We start from the raw sequence: 12,062 nt of genomic DNA, 5'->3' as shown, positions 1-12,062 counted from the left end.
ATATATATATATTGCAAGTTTTTACCAAACACTTTTGTGTAGATAGAACGGACTAAACTGAGTCGAAAAGTTTTCTACGATTTTGCAATTTCCGCTATATTTAACGAGATACTAATTACTAAAAATCGCTGAATATTGGTTTTCAATAATTTTTTACTCAAATACTATCAACTTAACAGAAAAACAACAAGAGATAAAAATTGTTTATTTCTCATAAAGTTCTGATTTTTTAATATCGTATTTTCTCATGTTAGTAAAAATAAAAAATGCAGTATTAAAAAGTTAACAAAATATTCTGAAAAAAATTTTTAGAGGTCTATGAAAAGAAAATAAATAATTTTTGTCTCTCTTGCAGTTTTTCTATAAAGTTGATAGTATTTGAGTAAAAAATTATTGAAGATCAATATTTATTTATTCGGCAATTTTTAGTAATATCTTGTTAACTATTGTGAAAATTGCAAAATGGTAGAGGACTTTTCGACTCAGTTTAGTCCGCTCTATCTCACAAAAACGCTTGGCAAAACTTACAGGACACTTTCCTGTATATATAGATATACAGGGTGTCTAAAAAATAGGATAGGAGTCACATGAGGGGCGTAGATCAAGGGGAACATCTCATTCGACAGCGGTGACGGCCATGCGAATCTATGCTAATGCGGCTTTACCACACATTGGTTTAGATGTTTCCTTCTTTAATTCGAAAATTATAGTGAATATCTCAAAATGATATGACTTTTTTGTTCCCCTTAATCCATTCTATGCCTCTCAATGTGGCTCCTATCTTATTTTTGAAATACTCTGTATATAATCGTAGTATATGTAATTATTTTCTATTTAACTTAATAAATGCAGCTCAAATGTATTTTTTTAACAATGCTGTTTCAAATTACATCCCTCTATGTTATACATATACTTGTATATATAATACGATTCCTCTGTTGAAATTATCACGTTCGCAGTTACTAGCGACAATCCTCTATTAATCACGGTTTATTACACATACAATACATTGTCGATAAATCTTTTTTTATTAAATATATAATGTGGAATTATATATAAAATATATTAATACATAAAAGTAATTTCAAAACATATTTAATAATAATAATTTTAAGTAGGCTTTCTTAAAGACAATTATATAATATTTGTACCAACTTCTATATATATAAATATAATATGCATTGGAAATTTTAAAATATCAATATCATTATAATTAAAAAATTGTTAATTAATAAAAGTGTAATATTATTAACAGATTAAAATAAATATCCTATCGACAATGCATCCTATCCGATATAATTCTCCAACCATTAATAGCATTAAATATTAATTTGCGATGATTTAATGTCCCCTTTCTTAAGTATCGTTGGTTCATCTTTGAGGAATGTGCCAGATCTCGAACCTACTGTAGGTTGCCTTTGCGTCTCCATATTGTGACACTTTTTAATCTTGTCATCAGTTTTACCACTGATAATTCTTTTGCCGGCGATAACTGACTTGCTCATTTTACTGTTAATGTTAGATTTTGGGGATTTTTTGCTAGGACTATCAGAGCTCTGCGGATTTTGAGTTTCTTTTTTTTCTCTCTTCGTAATGGGAGGAACATTTATCTGTCGTGTCCTGAAAGGAGCTACTGTATTCACCGGTTTATTGGGGACATCCGGTGTCCTTGCAGCATCTAATAAACTTCTGCGTAAACTCGGTGAACCGTGATACGTGCTGCTGATAGCAGCAGCTCTACTGCGACTGGCGGCAGTAGAATTTTCCAACGACCTCGGAAGTCTTTTAGTGATCGTGAATGGACTCCTCTGTTGTGTTGGTGGCAAGCTTTTTTTCATTCTGCCATTTACAGATTAACAAATCTGATTATTAATATAGAGAAATAAAAAAAATTAAATAATTATAAAAAAATAGAATAAAAAAAGGACATCTAGGAGTTGGATGCGAAAATTGATACACAAAGTGAAAAAATAGTATTTAAATTTTGTTTATTGTTATTTCAATTTTTTAATATTAAGGAATCTTCACTTTATATATTTTTAAAATATATTATGTAATTCAAAATCACATAGAATTATAGCAAATCAATCTTTCAAATCGAAATCGCAGAAATTTGATAAGTTAAATTCCATCTTACCTTTCATAAGTTTGTGTTTTGTTCACTTTTACTAAAGTAGGCGACAATTTGTTGGACACATTAGACTTTGGAGTTGTCGTTATCTCAGTCATAAGACTGTCAGTGGACATAGATGTATCCATCTTATTAACTTTCTTTTTGACAATGATCGGTTTATTCTTGGTCTCCAAAGAATCGATCGATAAACCTATTTCAGTGCTTTTTTGTTTTAAAGAAGGTGATTCAGGTCTAGTGATAGCGCAGCTTTTACTAATCAAATCCTTATTGCCAGTTTGGCTCATGTTTGTCTCCGTTAAGCTGTCTGATGAAAAAGCTTTTATATTTTTTTTAACTGGTAACTTCATCTTGGACAGTGGTTTTTTATCTGTCGCACGCTTCATCGCAGGGCTGGAAGTGCGTGACGAATCAGACGATGAAATCATAATTTTACGTCTTTGTTGCACAATTTTATCATGATGTATGGAAATATTCTCCTTTGGGACAGGTTTATTTCTTGGCTCTAAATATCTTGATTTTACCTGTAAATTTATATTGACAATTTTATTATAGTTCGATTTTTAATGATCAATTTAATTATAATTGGGATTATTTTGTAATAAAAAATATTATGTGTGTGTGTTAATACTAATAATTTTTTCCAATTTGAATTTTAAAAATTTGAATTTTAATTATAAAAGTATATTGGAAAAATTTCAGTAAATAATGATTCTTCTCAGTATATATTCTTCTCAGTAATAATATTATAATATGTAAAGCTGTGAAAGAAGTTATAATTTTAAATATTAAAAATTTCAAACATATACCTCTATTTTATTAGGCCACGATTTTGGCCTGATGGTTTCACAGAAAACCTGTTTATCCTCCTGCATTTTACGCTCAAGCGGATCTGTTTTTGGTTTACATAAAATTTTCTTAATTTGCTTGGCTGATGACGTTTGCTTTAAGGTTTTGTCATTATGTTCCGAAATTGCCATTTTTACACGTTTCAAATCCAAGCTACGACTTATGGTTGAACGATTTGGCGGTGCACGAGAATCCTTTGATACATGAAATATGATTTTATAGAAAAAATAATACAAGGATATATGAAAGCAACAATATTAAGTTAATTTAATTACATTAATGTTAAAATTATTATATATATTCTCGAAAATATTCTATACAAAAGTGTGATCTGTTTGATCCTTAAATCCTGTAAGCTCTTAAGATTTTTTTCTTAAAGAAGATATTTACTTTTAAAAAATTTGGATGTCTAGATAGAGGCTTTGAGGTTTCATGAGGCAAGATTACGAGACACGCTAGCTCTTGTATTCTCCTGCGAAGTTCCAGGTCCATTTTCAACCATGTGATGGTTCTTGCAGCACGTGCGGCATCACGCACTAAACATTTTTCCACACAGCTTTGAAGCTTGTGCAGAAAATCAATGAAGAGCGGTCCCCACTTGATTTTACATTGAAAATCATCTGTCTGTGACGTGAGTAACATTTTATTCAATTTCGAATAACTTTTGCATGCTTGTTCGGGTGGCAACTGTTCAACAGCTGCTATAAAATGATCTTCTAAACGGCTGATGTTCCATGTTAGCTCGCGACCAAGTGATTGAAAATTATCATTTCCTAAAACACCTGCGAAATTTTCCGACAGAAATTTTACTGATGTCTCTAACAGATTCGATACCATCCGAAATACTGGCTCTGTCCATCGTACAGTCGGTAAGGTTGCTAATAGTTTATCGCAATCCATCATAGTTTGAAGCACATTGTCGGTAGACTATAATTATACAAGTAAAAATAGATTTACAATTAATAAAACATTGAAAATTTATCTACACTGAAACTGCACATGAAACTTTATAATTTTTAAATCAATGTACTAAAAAAAATATTAACAATTTGATAATATTTTTGAGGCTTTCACGAGTATTTTCTTCAAAGGTGCCAAAGAATTTGCGAGTTATGTCGCCATGTCGTAATCCATTGATTAATGTCATTGATTAATGACATTGATAATGTCATCAGCATATTAACAATTTCTTATTGAACAAATTATTCAACATCATTCATACACATATTTACACTATCATTAATGTTATTAAAATTTTACATGCATACCATATGCACTATATGCTGATGATAACATTTTTCCATAAGTTCTCTTGGAAGAGTCGCGAATGCTTTGCATGGCCATATTCGTACAAAGTACTTTGTAATCCACCTAAGTGATTTTCGATATACTTCATCCAGACCGTATGCTGCTGCCAATGGCATACATTCCAATACTCCAACGGCACATATTTGGCAAGGCTAAAAAGTAACATATATATAAGATTATATGTTAAAGATCAATAAAAATCAATAAAGATCAATCAAATAAATCAATGAAAGTAGATATACGAATTTTCTTGGAATATTAAATAGATTATTATTAAGTTTCCAATTATAATCAATCATCAACTGCATATTTTATATTGCATCACATATTGTTATTAATTTCTTTATTGAGACAGAAACATTTTTAAAAATTTATATACCTACCTTATGAAACAGATGACAATATTTCAGCTTAAGTGTATATCCTATAACTTCTTTAAGACCTTCTAAACACAACATATCCGCTAATGTAGCTAGTTCAACAATACTTATAGAATCCGGTATATTACTTTCTCCACTGTAGATATGACATAATGCAAAATGAACTGCATTATAAGAATACCTAAAATAAAAGAAATATTAAGAATATTAAGAAGTATAAAGAAATATTAAATATTAATAAAAGAAATATCAATAGATTCATAATGTTAAAATAATTCATACAAAAATACATTCATGTAATTATATCCAATAATAAAATGTGTTATGACAATATATTTTTTAAATATTAAACATATCGAGTATGAAATATATAAATAACATAAAATTAACAAAAAGAAGAGCACAATCACAGTACAAGTTGTTTTTTTGTGACCTTAATATGTAATCAAGTTTATAAATGATAAAAAAAAACTACGTTTCTTATAATTATATTAGTATAAATAACAACTCTTTATTGCAGTTTATACAATCTTTCAAAAAATGCTATATGTTTATGTCTAAATGCTTACCCTTGTAGAGAAATAACATTGCCCGCACTTTCGATCCATCCACCACTTAAAATTGCAGCAAAATATTGGCAACGAGAACTTAATATACATTTATGTGCTCTTATATGCCGGCCAGCTATATCTATTGTAACATCAGGATTGATTTCTTCCAAAAACATCCTTAATAAGTCCTCACCTAATCTATTGTATGGTTTTGCAGCAGCTATGCTTGATGTTTCAGTCTCTTCCGTGCTACCCTCTGTAATCAGCAATTTTTTTTTTCAAAGAAAATATTATTTTGTCAGTTTTAAATATAGTCGCAGCCTTTCCAATGTTGAAATTGAAAGATTTTGTCACATTATAAAAAAGAGATGAAAAAATTGATTTATTAAATTATACAGGGTGTCCCGTCACTTACCGCACCGCAGTTTCCGCATTTAGGTGTGAATGTCATTTTTGCATTATACTGTGTGGAACAAAATGCTAATCACACCTAAAACTGCGAACTTTAGGTAATATAATTCACTAATTTTAAATGCTTAATTCAAAAACTATTATAGTTTCGATATTTTGGTATAACTTTCAAAATGACTTCAGGAATCTGCCATTAGCAAGTGATGCGATAGATCTGGAATGCTCTGTCTATGATCAAATGGCACACATATTTTCAATAATCGGCACACATGAGTCATTTGTGTCAAACCTAATTTTGAGATTCTTAAAATGCTCGAAAAATTATCTTAAAATTTACATATTGGGTATGGGAAAAAATTCGTGGCATTTTTCCCGCTAGATGGCATTAAATGCTCAGCAACTATTAATCGCATCGGCAACACTAGACGTGCGTTTAAAAAGTGACATTTTAACCTTTGTTTTGAGCCGAAAAAGATTGAAATCGGTGAAGTGGATCAAAAGTTATTTTATTTTGAAAATGGAAATAAATAAGGAAAAAATTCACTACATTTTGCAGTATCACTACGATAAAGGCAAGAATACTGCACAGGCTTGTGAAAAAATTTGTGCTATTTACGGTGAAGATACTCTATCAAAATCAGCAGCACGGAAATAGTTCGCTCGCTTTCATGCTGGAAATTTCAATGTGAAAGATGAACTTCGCTCCGGTCGACCAATCACTGAAAAGTCCGATGAAATCATGGTAAAAGTCGAGCGTGATAAACATGTGAGCACTGTGGAGATTGCCAGGGAACTAGGCATCGACCACAAAACAGTTTTAAATCATTTACACAAAGCTGGATTCAAAAAGAAGCTCGATGTTTGGATTCCTCACGAGTTGAGTGTTAGGAACATGATGGACCGAATTAACATTTGTGATACGCTACTGAAACGGAATGAAATTGAGCCATTTCTGAAGAGAATGATAACTGGTGATGAAAAATGGATCACCTACGACAATCCAACTAGAAAAAGATTGTGGATAAAGAAAGGAGAAAAGTGCAAGCAATCGCAAAACCTGGATTGAGGAAGAAGGTGATGTTGTGTGTGGTGGGATTGGAAGGGAATCGTTCACTATGAGCTGTTATCGTCCAATCAAACAATTAATTCCGAACTCTACTGTGAACAACTGCAGAGATTACAACAAGCAATTGAGAGGAAGCGGCCAGAATTAATCAATAGAGGTGTCGTCTTCCATCACGACAACGCTCGACCACACACATCTTTGATGACTCGGCAAAAATTGCGAGAACTTGGCTGGGAAATTTTAATGCATCCACCGTATAGTCCTGACATAGCATCCTCAGACTATCATTTGTTTAGGTCTCTGCAGAACTCTCTTAATGGTGTAAAGCTAGCTTCAAAAGAAGCCTGAAAATCGCTTGAAGCAGTTTTTCGATTAGAAACCACAGAAGTTCTATCGCGATGGAATTATGGCTCTGCCTCAAAAATGGCAAAATATTATAGAAAATAATGGAGCATATTTGGTTTAAATAAATTGATTTCAATACTCTAAGAAAAACACTTTAATTTTATTAAAAAATCGCCATGAACTTTTTCCCATACCCAATATGTTCTTTAAGATCTCTATTAAATTATTCTGCTATGTAGATATTGGAAAAAAAATTTCGAAAAATTATAAAAATACTTTCTGCATCAGAAAAAGAAAATTATTAGGTCTGTTTTCTGTGACTGAACTAGTGTACATTTTTGGAATTTAAAATGAGATAGGTATACGTCTGGTACTTATCGAAAGCAAGAAAGAGAATTCTAGTGTAGGCTAGTGCAGGAATAGAAAAGAGATCAATTGAAAAACATATGGACACGAATGATGTTCTACTATATGTGTCTCATTATATGTGTCGTTTAAGGATTAAAGTTTTATTATTTTTGTTATGCTACTGTTTATATCGATTCAAGTTCACAAATTCTAAACGATATACATACCCGCTCCAGAACGTCCCATACTGCTTTGCATGCTGCTAAGATCAGATTCGGAAATAATCCCTTCGGCTTCGCAATCACCGGTTAGATCTTCCAATGGAGACTTCTGTTTGGATGGAAGCGACGTGCTCATAACGGAAACGAGCTTTTTAGAGACTGGTTTAATTAATTCACTATTCCTCGTTATCGCCAATTTGCTCTCTATCCACGATGTTTCCGGAATACTGTTGCTCATACGATACGTGCTTCTATCATTCTTCATTGTCAGCATATCCGATGCATGATTAGTCGTCGGCGTTTTATCCAAATCCGACAGACGTACGAAACTGGAAGTATTTGTTTTATCAGAATCTGAATGTAAATTGTTTAAATTATGACTAGGTAACTTCTCAGTTTTCTTCAACAAACGGCAATCGTACGTGTGATCTGCATCGTTATATTCTGGCTCCTTCAATTCGCACTCGATTTTTTTTATAGTTTCACTCAATGATTTGCGAGTTTCCGATATCTTACTGCTATTTCCTGTAGCAACTAGTTGTGATCTATCATTAACACTTGACTTTAGTAAATCAGTAAATTCGTAATAATGATTATCATTATCTGGGGAAGGTCCGCTGCCACTGCTGATATCAAATGTTTCACTTTTACGAGTGTGACCTTCTGTGCTCTCTGTACAAGTCTTTTCCCAAGCGGAAATCTCCGAAAGATCATCCTCATACGCTTTCATCTCATTGGTTTCCAAATTCTCCATTTGACCGGGAATTATATCTTTGAATGCACGATGATTCACGCGCAGTTGTTCATTTGCGACCTCAACATGAGAATTTGGTGGAGTGTCCTTTATGTCAAATTCGAATACATCCTCGGACGATGTGTCCATATTGTTTGAGTTGTTCTCACGCTCTTGTAGTTTCTTAAAACTTTTATGATTGTAAGCATCGCTTAGCGAATGGCTAGACGAACTTGTCTTAGCTTGAGATTGTTTTGTAATGCCGCGACTATCCATCGATATACTGTGTGCACGTTTGTGTTCTTTTCTAAACATAAGCTCTTTTGCTACGCAGCTGTTATTTGTCGGTAGCATTTTATCAACATTCCACGAATGCCGCTTAAGTGTTGGTCGCGAAGTAGACAGCGTCCGTCTTCTCATCACAGGAGAATCGGATTCTATAAACATAAAGACACTAGGCTTCGTTTTTTCTTTCTTTTGTTCTTGCGGCAACTGGTTATCTCCTACGCTATTGTTATCTCTAGAATTACTATCATCCGTCTTAGTATCCGTTAACTTATTAGGTATTGTCGAAAAGCTTCGTCTATGCGCCATAACTACAGCATCTCCAGTCTCGCGCGAATCATTCAAATTGATAAACATTGAAAAGATGTTTTTCTTCTCACCTTCGTTACAAATATTGTTTTTCGCACCTGCATCTTGTTTCTCGAATGACTTGATTTTGCCACTATTATTTTTGTCAGAGATATCTACATAAAATTCACAATAAGGTTTGCTGTTACTATCATGTTGCTTCCTCTCAAGTGAGTGATCACGTTTATTGAGTTCATCATCGTTCACATCTTTTAAATTGACAAAAAAACCTAAACTACCGTGTTTTTCACGATTACTCGACTTTTGTTTGAGTTTTCTTTCAGAAGTGGAAAAGCTTTGTGACATACTTCGTGAATTGTTTTGATATTTGGATTCTTCGTTATTACAATCACTCATGTCAACTATCCAGGTAGTCATAGAGGAAGACATTCTAGAGGACTTAATTTTGATTTCAGGTTTGTTCATGATCACAGAGCCACCCGATACAATGGGTGTGGATTCTGTTTTGCGTCGCACTGTAGGACTATCGGAAGGTTTCGAATAATCCGAGGTGCTAACACCACCAGAAATGATTGGAGTAGCTTCATCTCGTTTATTTCTCTTTACAGACTCTGTTCGATCATCTTTCTCTAAGATAGAGTCTAAGATAATTGGCAAGCTATTACTACAATGATTCGATACATCCGAGTCCATGTTACAATCTATGATAGATTTGTCACTGGCACTTTTGATAACTGGATAACCCGCGCAAGACTTACTGAGATTGGATCGTAAATAATTGGCTTGTGTTTGCGTTTGATTAATCTTGTACTCACGACTGTCTAATAAATATGACATCGAATGCTGAGTATTAATGGCGATTTGTACATCAGGTGTAAACATCGTAATCGATGATTCAGTAATCGAAGGAACTACAGAATCGGAAGATATGTTGCAAATGGAGTCTCCGTCTACACGGTGTCCAGAGTATTGTGGAATGGCGCTTTGAAAAACAAGGCTACCTTGCATGCGTTCATATTCTTGTCTCAAAACAGATAATTTCTCATCGGTAGAATCAAGCTCGAACGTATTCCTTCTAATAAGCGATGGTCGCCTGTCCTCAGTGGCACTCATGTCTTTCTCATTTTCATTTCCTGTTGTTTCGTGTTCATTATTTACCGTTTCTATTTTCTCTTCTTGATTATTTAACTTCGTGTTGTTATCAGGACACGGGGAAGGATGTGCACTCTCCCCACTGTCCGCCTCTTTGATCTCTACGACCAATGACTCTTTCTCTATCGGCTTATTCGCCTCTATCTTTTCTTCTGATGCAGAATCTACCCGTTTTATTTTACGCAATTCTGGAAATGGTTTCAAATACTCGGTGAGTTTCAATTCTCGTTCGAATTCTGCCACTCGTTCATGACCAGTGTGTAAAGACGGTGTCTTAAGTGGTGTAAACTTACACGATTGTTCTTCCACGGCATTAGCTAATTTGTTCACCATACAATCCGTATAATTTGAGGAAAATGTTAAATATGATGATGTATTATCATTGCCGTATTGGTTCTTTGTTATATTAATAGACACAATGTCCACCTCGTCATTCAAAGTAGATGCATCGATAAAGTAATAACCACTTGTGGAAGAATTGTTATGAGTAATCGCATTGGTCAAACGAGAGTGATTGGATTCTCCACTTGTTTCAGCTATTATGTTTTTCGAGTCCTCCGTATCAGACTGTGTTTTCCATTCTAATTTACATTTTGTGGAAGTTTCTTTATCATTCACCGAAGAAATGGGCTCGATAAATTCAAAAAATTCGTTTTCATCGCTGCCACAATCCGATTCATAGAATGGTTCATTTAACATGCGACTTTCGTACTGAAAAATCTCTTCGGCATTTAGCTTCGTCTCCTGAATGTTTTCCGATCCCTCTGCGAGCTGATGATCCATTTCTAGAGATGAGTATGTTATATCATGATCATTCGACACTGATTGGATTGTGTTCTTTTCATGATAATTGCTATTGTTAAGTGACTTGCAGTGATCATTATATAACGAAAGTGTCTTATGATCGTTTTTGTTGCGTATTTGCTCAGCACATATTCGATTCAAATCATCATCATCATTAGCAGAAGCATATTCTGCTGCTTGTGGCACCTCCAAGTTTGTGCTCGAATTCTCTGATGTCATATTATCGTGTGGACTTATTGAATCTGTCTCCAAACCAGAGTCAGCCATTTCTGATGCAGTAGGACTTGCATTCGCTACAGCATAATCCTGAAAATGCTGATGTATGTTACAATTCAGACACTTCTCGCATATCCTGTAAATAATATAAATCTACAAAATGCGATAAAGAAAACTGATTTATAAAATAAGTAATCTGACAAATGAAACAAGAAAGATTTTTTAAATTAATTAAAAACTATTATTTTAAAATTAAAGGCTGAAAACATAATAAAATTTATTTATTAATAAATCTAACCTGTTATCATAAGATGTATTGGTATCAAATTCATTTAAAAATTGACATTTATAATTTGTACTCAAAATTATTTTCACCAACAATTGTTCTTCTTGAATAAAGTCCAAGTTACCGTACAAAAACCTGCAATCCATAAATAAATATGAATAATATTAATAGAGGACAACGTGAATTAAATAAATATATAACAAGCACGTACGCACATCGTTTATTTTAATATAATTATAAAAAAATTTAAGCAATAGGTATGAAATTTTAATTAATACGACAGAAATAGTTTAGCATGCTTAATGTGTGAATTAAAAGGTAAATACATACACAATAAATTCGTACATGATATTTACAATAAATATAACTAGATCTTTAAAATCTCTTTCATAACACTCAGTGTAAAAGATTTTTTCAATAGGAAAAAATGATATAACGTGCTATATACGAAGCATTTATTTTTATTTTACTTAAAGACATTCTCCGAAAAATCCATTTTCTTTAGATTTTTCTTACTTACAGAATAAGCTTGTTTTAGTGTCCTGAACATATGTGCTTTAAAATTCAATACCCAGAGCGGGATTAAAAAATCGAAATATTTCACTTTGAAGCGTTTTATATATATTCGGAAAGTTCGTGCCGATGTTGAAGGAAAATTGAAACGCAG

At 32.9% G+C, this 12,062-nt stretch overlaps 1 protein-coding gene across 1 annotated transcript in view; it reads right to left on the bottom strand.

Moving 5' to 3' along the window:
* Positions 1-1,289: 1,289 nt before the first annotated feature.
* The window catches only part of LOC108689127, a 15,298-nt gene continuing 4,525 nt past the window's right edge, over positions 1,290-12,062 (bottom strand). The window contains exons 4-12 of the mRNA XM_018195770.1: positions 11,408-11,530; positions 7,617-11,245; positions 5,238-5,475; positions 4,672-4,849; positions 4,249-4,440; positions 3,371-3,907; positions 2,941-3,174; positions 2,138-2,655; positions 1,290-1,839 (exon numbers count right to left, since the gene is read on the bottom strand). Coding sequence (XP_018051259.1) covers positions 1,320-1,839; positions 2,138-2,655; positions 2,941-3,174; positions 3,371-3,907; positions 4,249-4,440; positions 4,672-4,849; positions 5,238-5,475; positions 7,617-11,245; positions 11,408-11,530 — 6,169 coding nt within the window. The 3' untranslated portion in view covers positions 1,290-1,319. The remainder of the gene's footprint in view (positions 1,840-2,137; positions 2,656-2,940; positions 3,175-3,370; positions 3,908-4,248; positions 4,441-4,671; positions 4,850-5,237; positions 5,476-7,616; positions 11,246-11,407; positions 11,531-12,062) is intronic.

This window comes from Atta colombica, unplaced genomic scaffold (genome assembly GCF_001594045.1).
Source record: "Atta colombica isolate Treedump-2 unplaced genomic scaffold, Acol1.0 scaffold26, whole genome shotgun sequence".
NCBI lineage: Eukaryota > Metazoa > Arthropoda > Insecta > Hymenoptera > Formicidae > Atta > Atta colombica.
The sequence above is the reverse complement of the archived record's forward strand: the minus strand, read 5'-3'. Positions and strand labels throughout refer to the sequence as shown.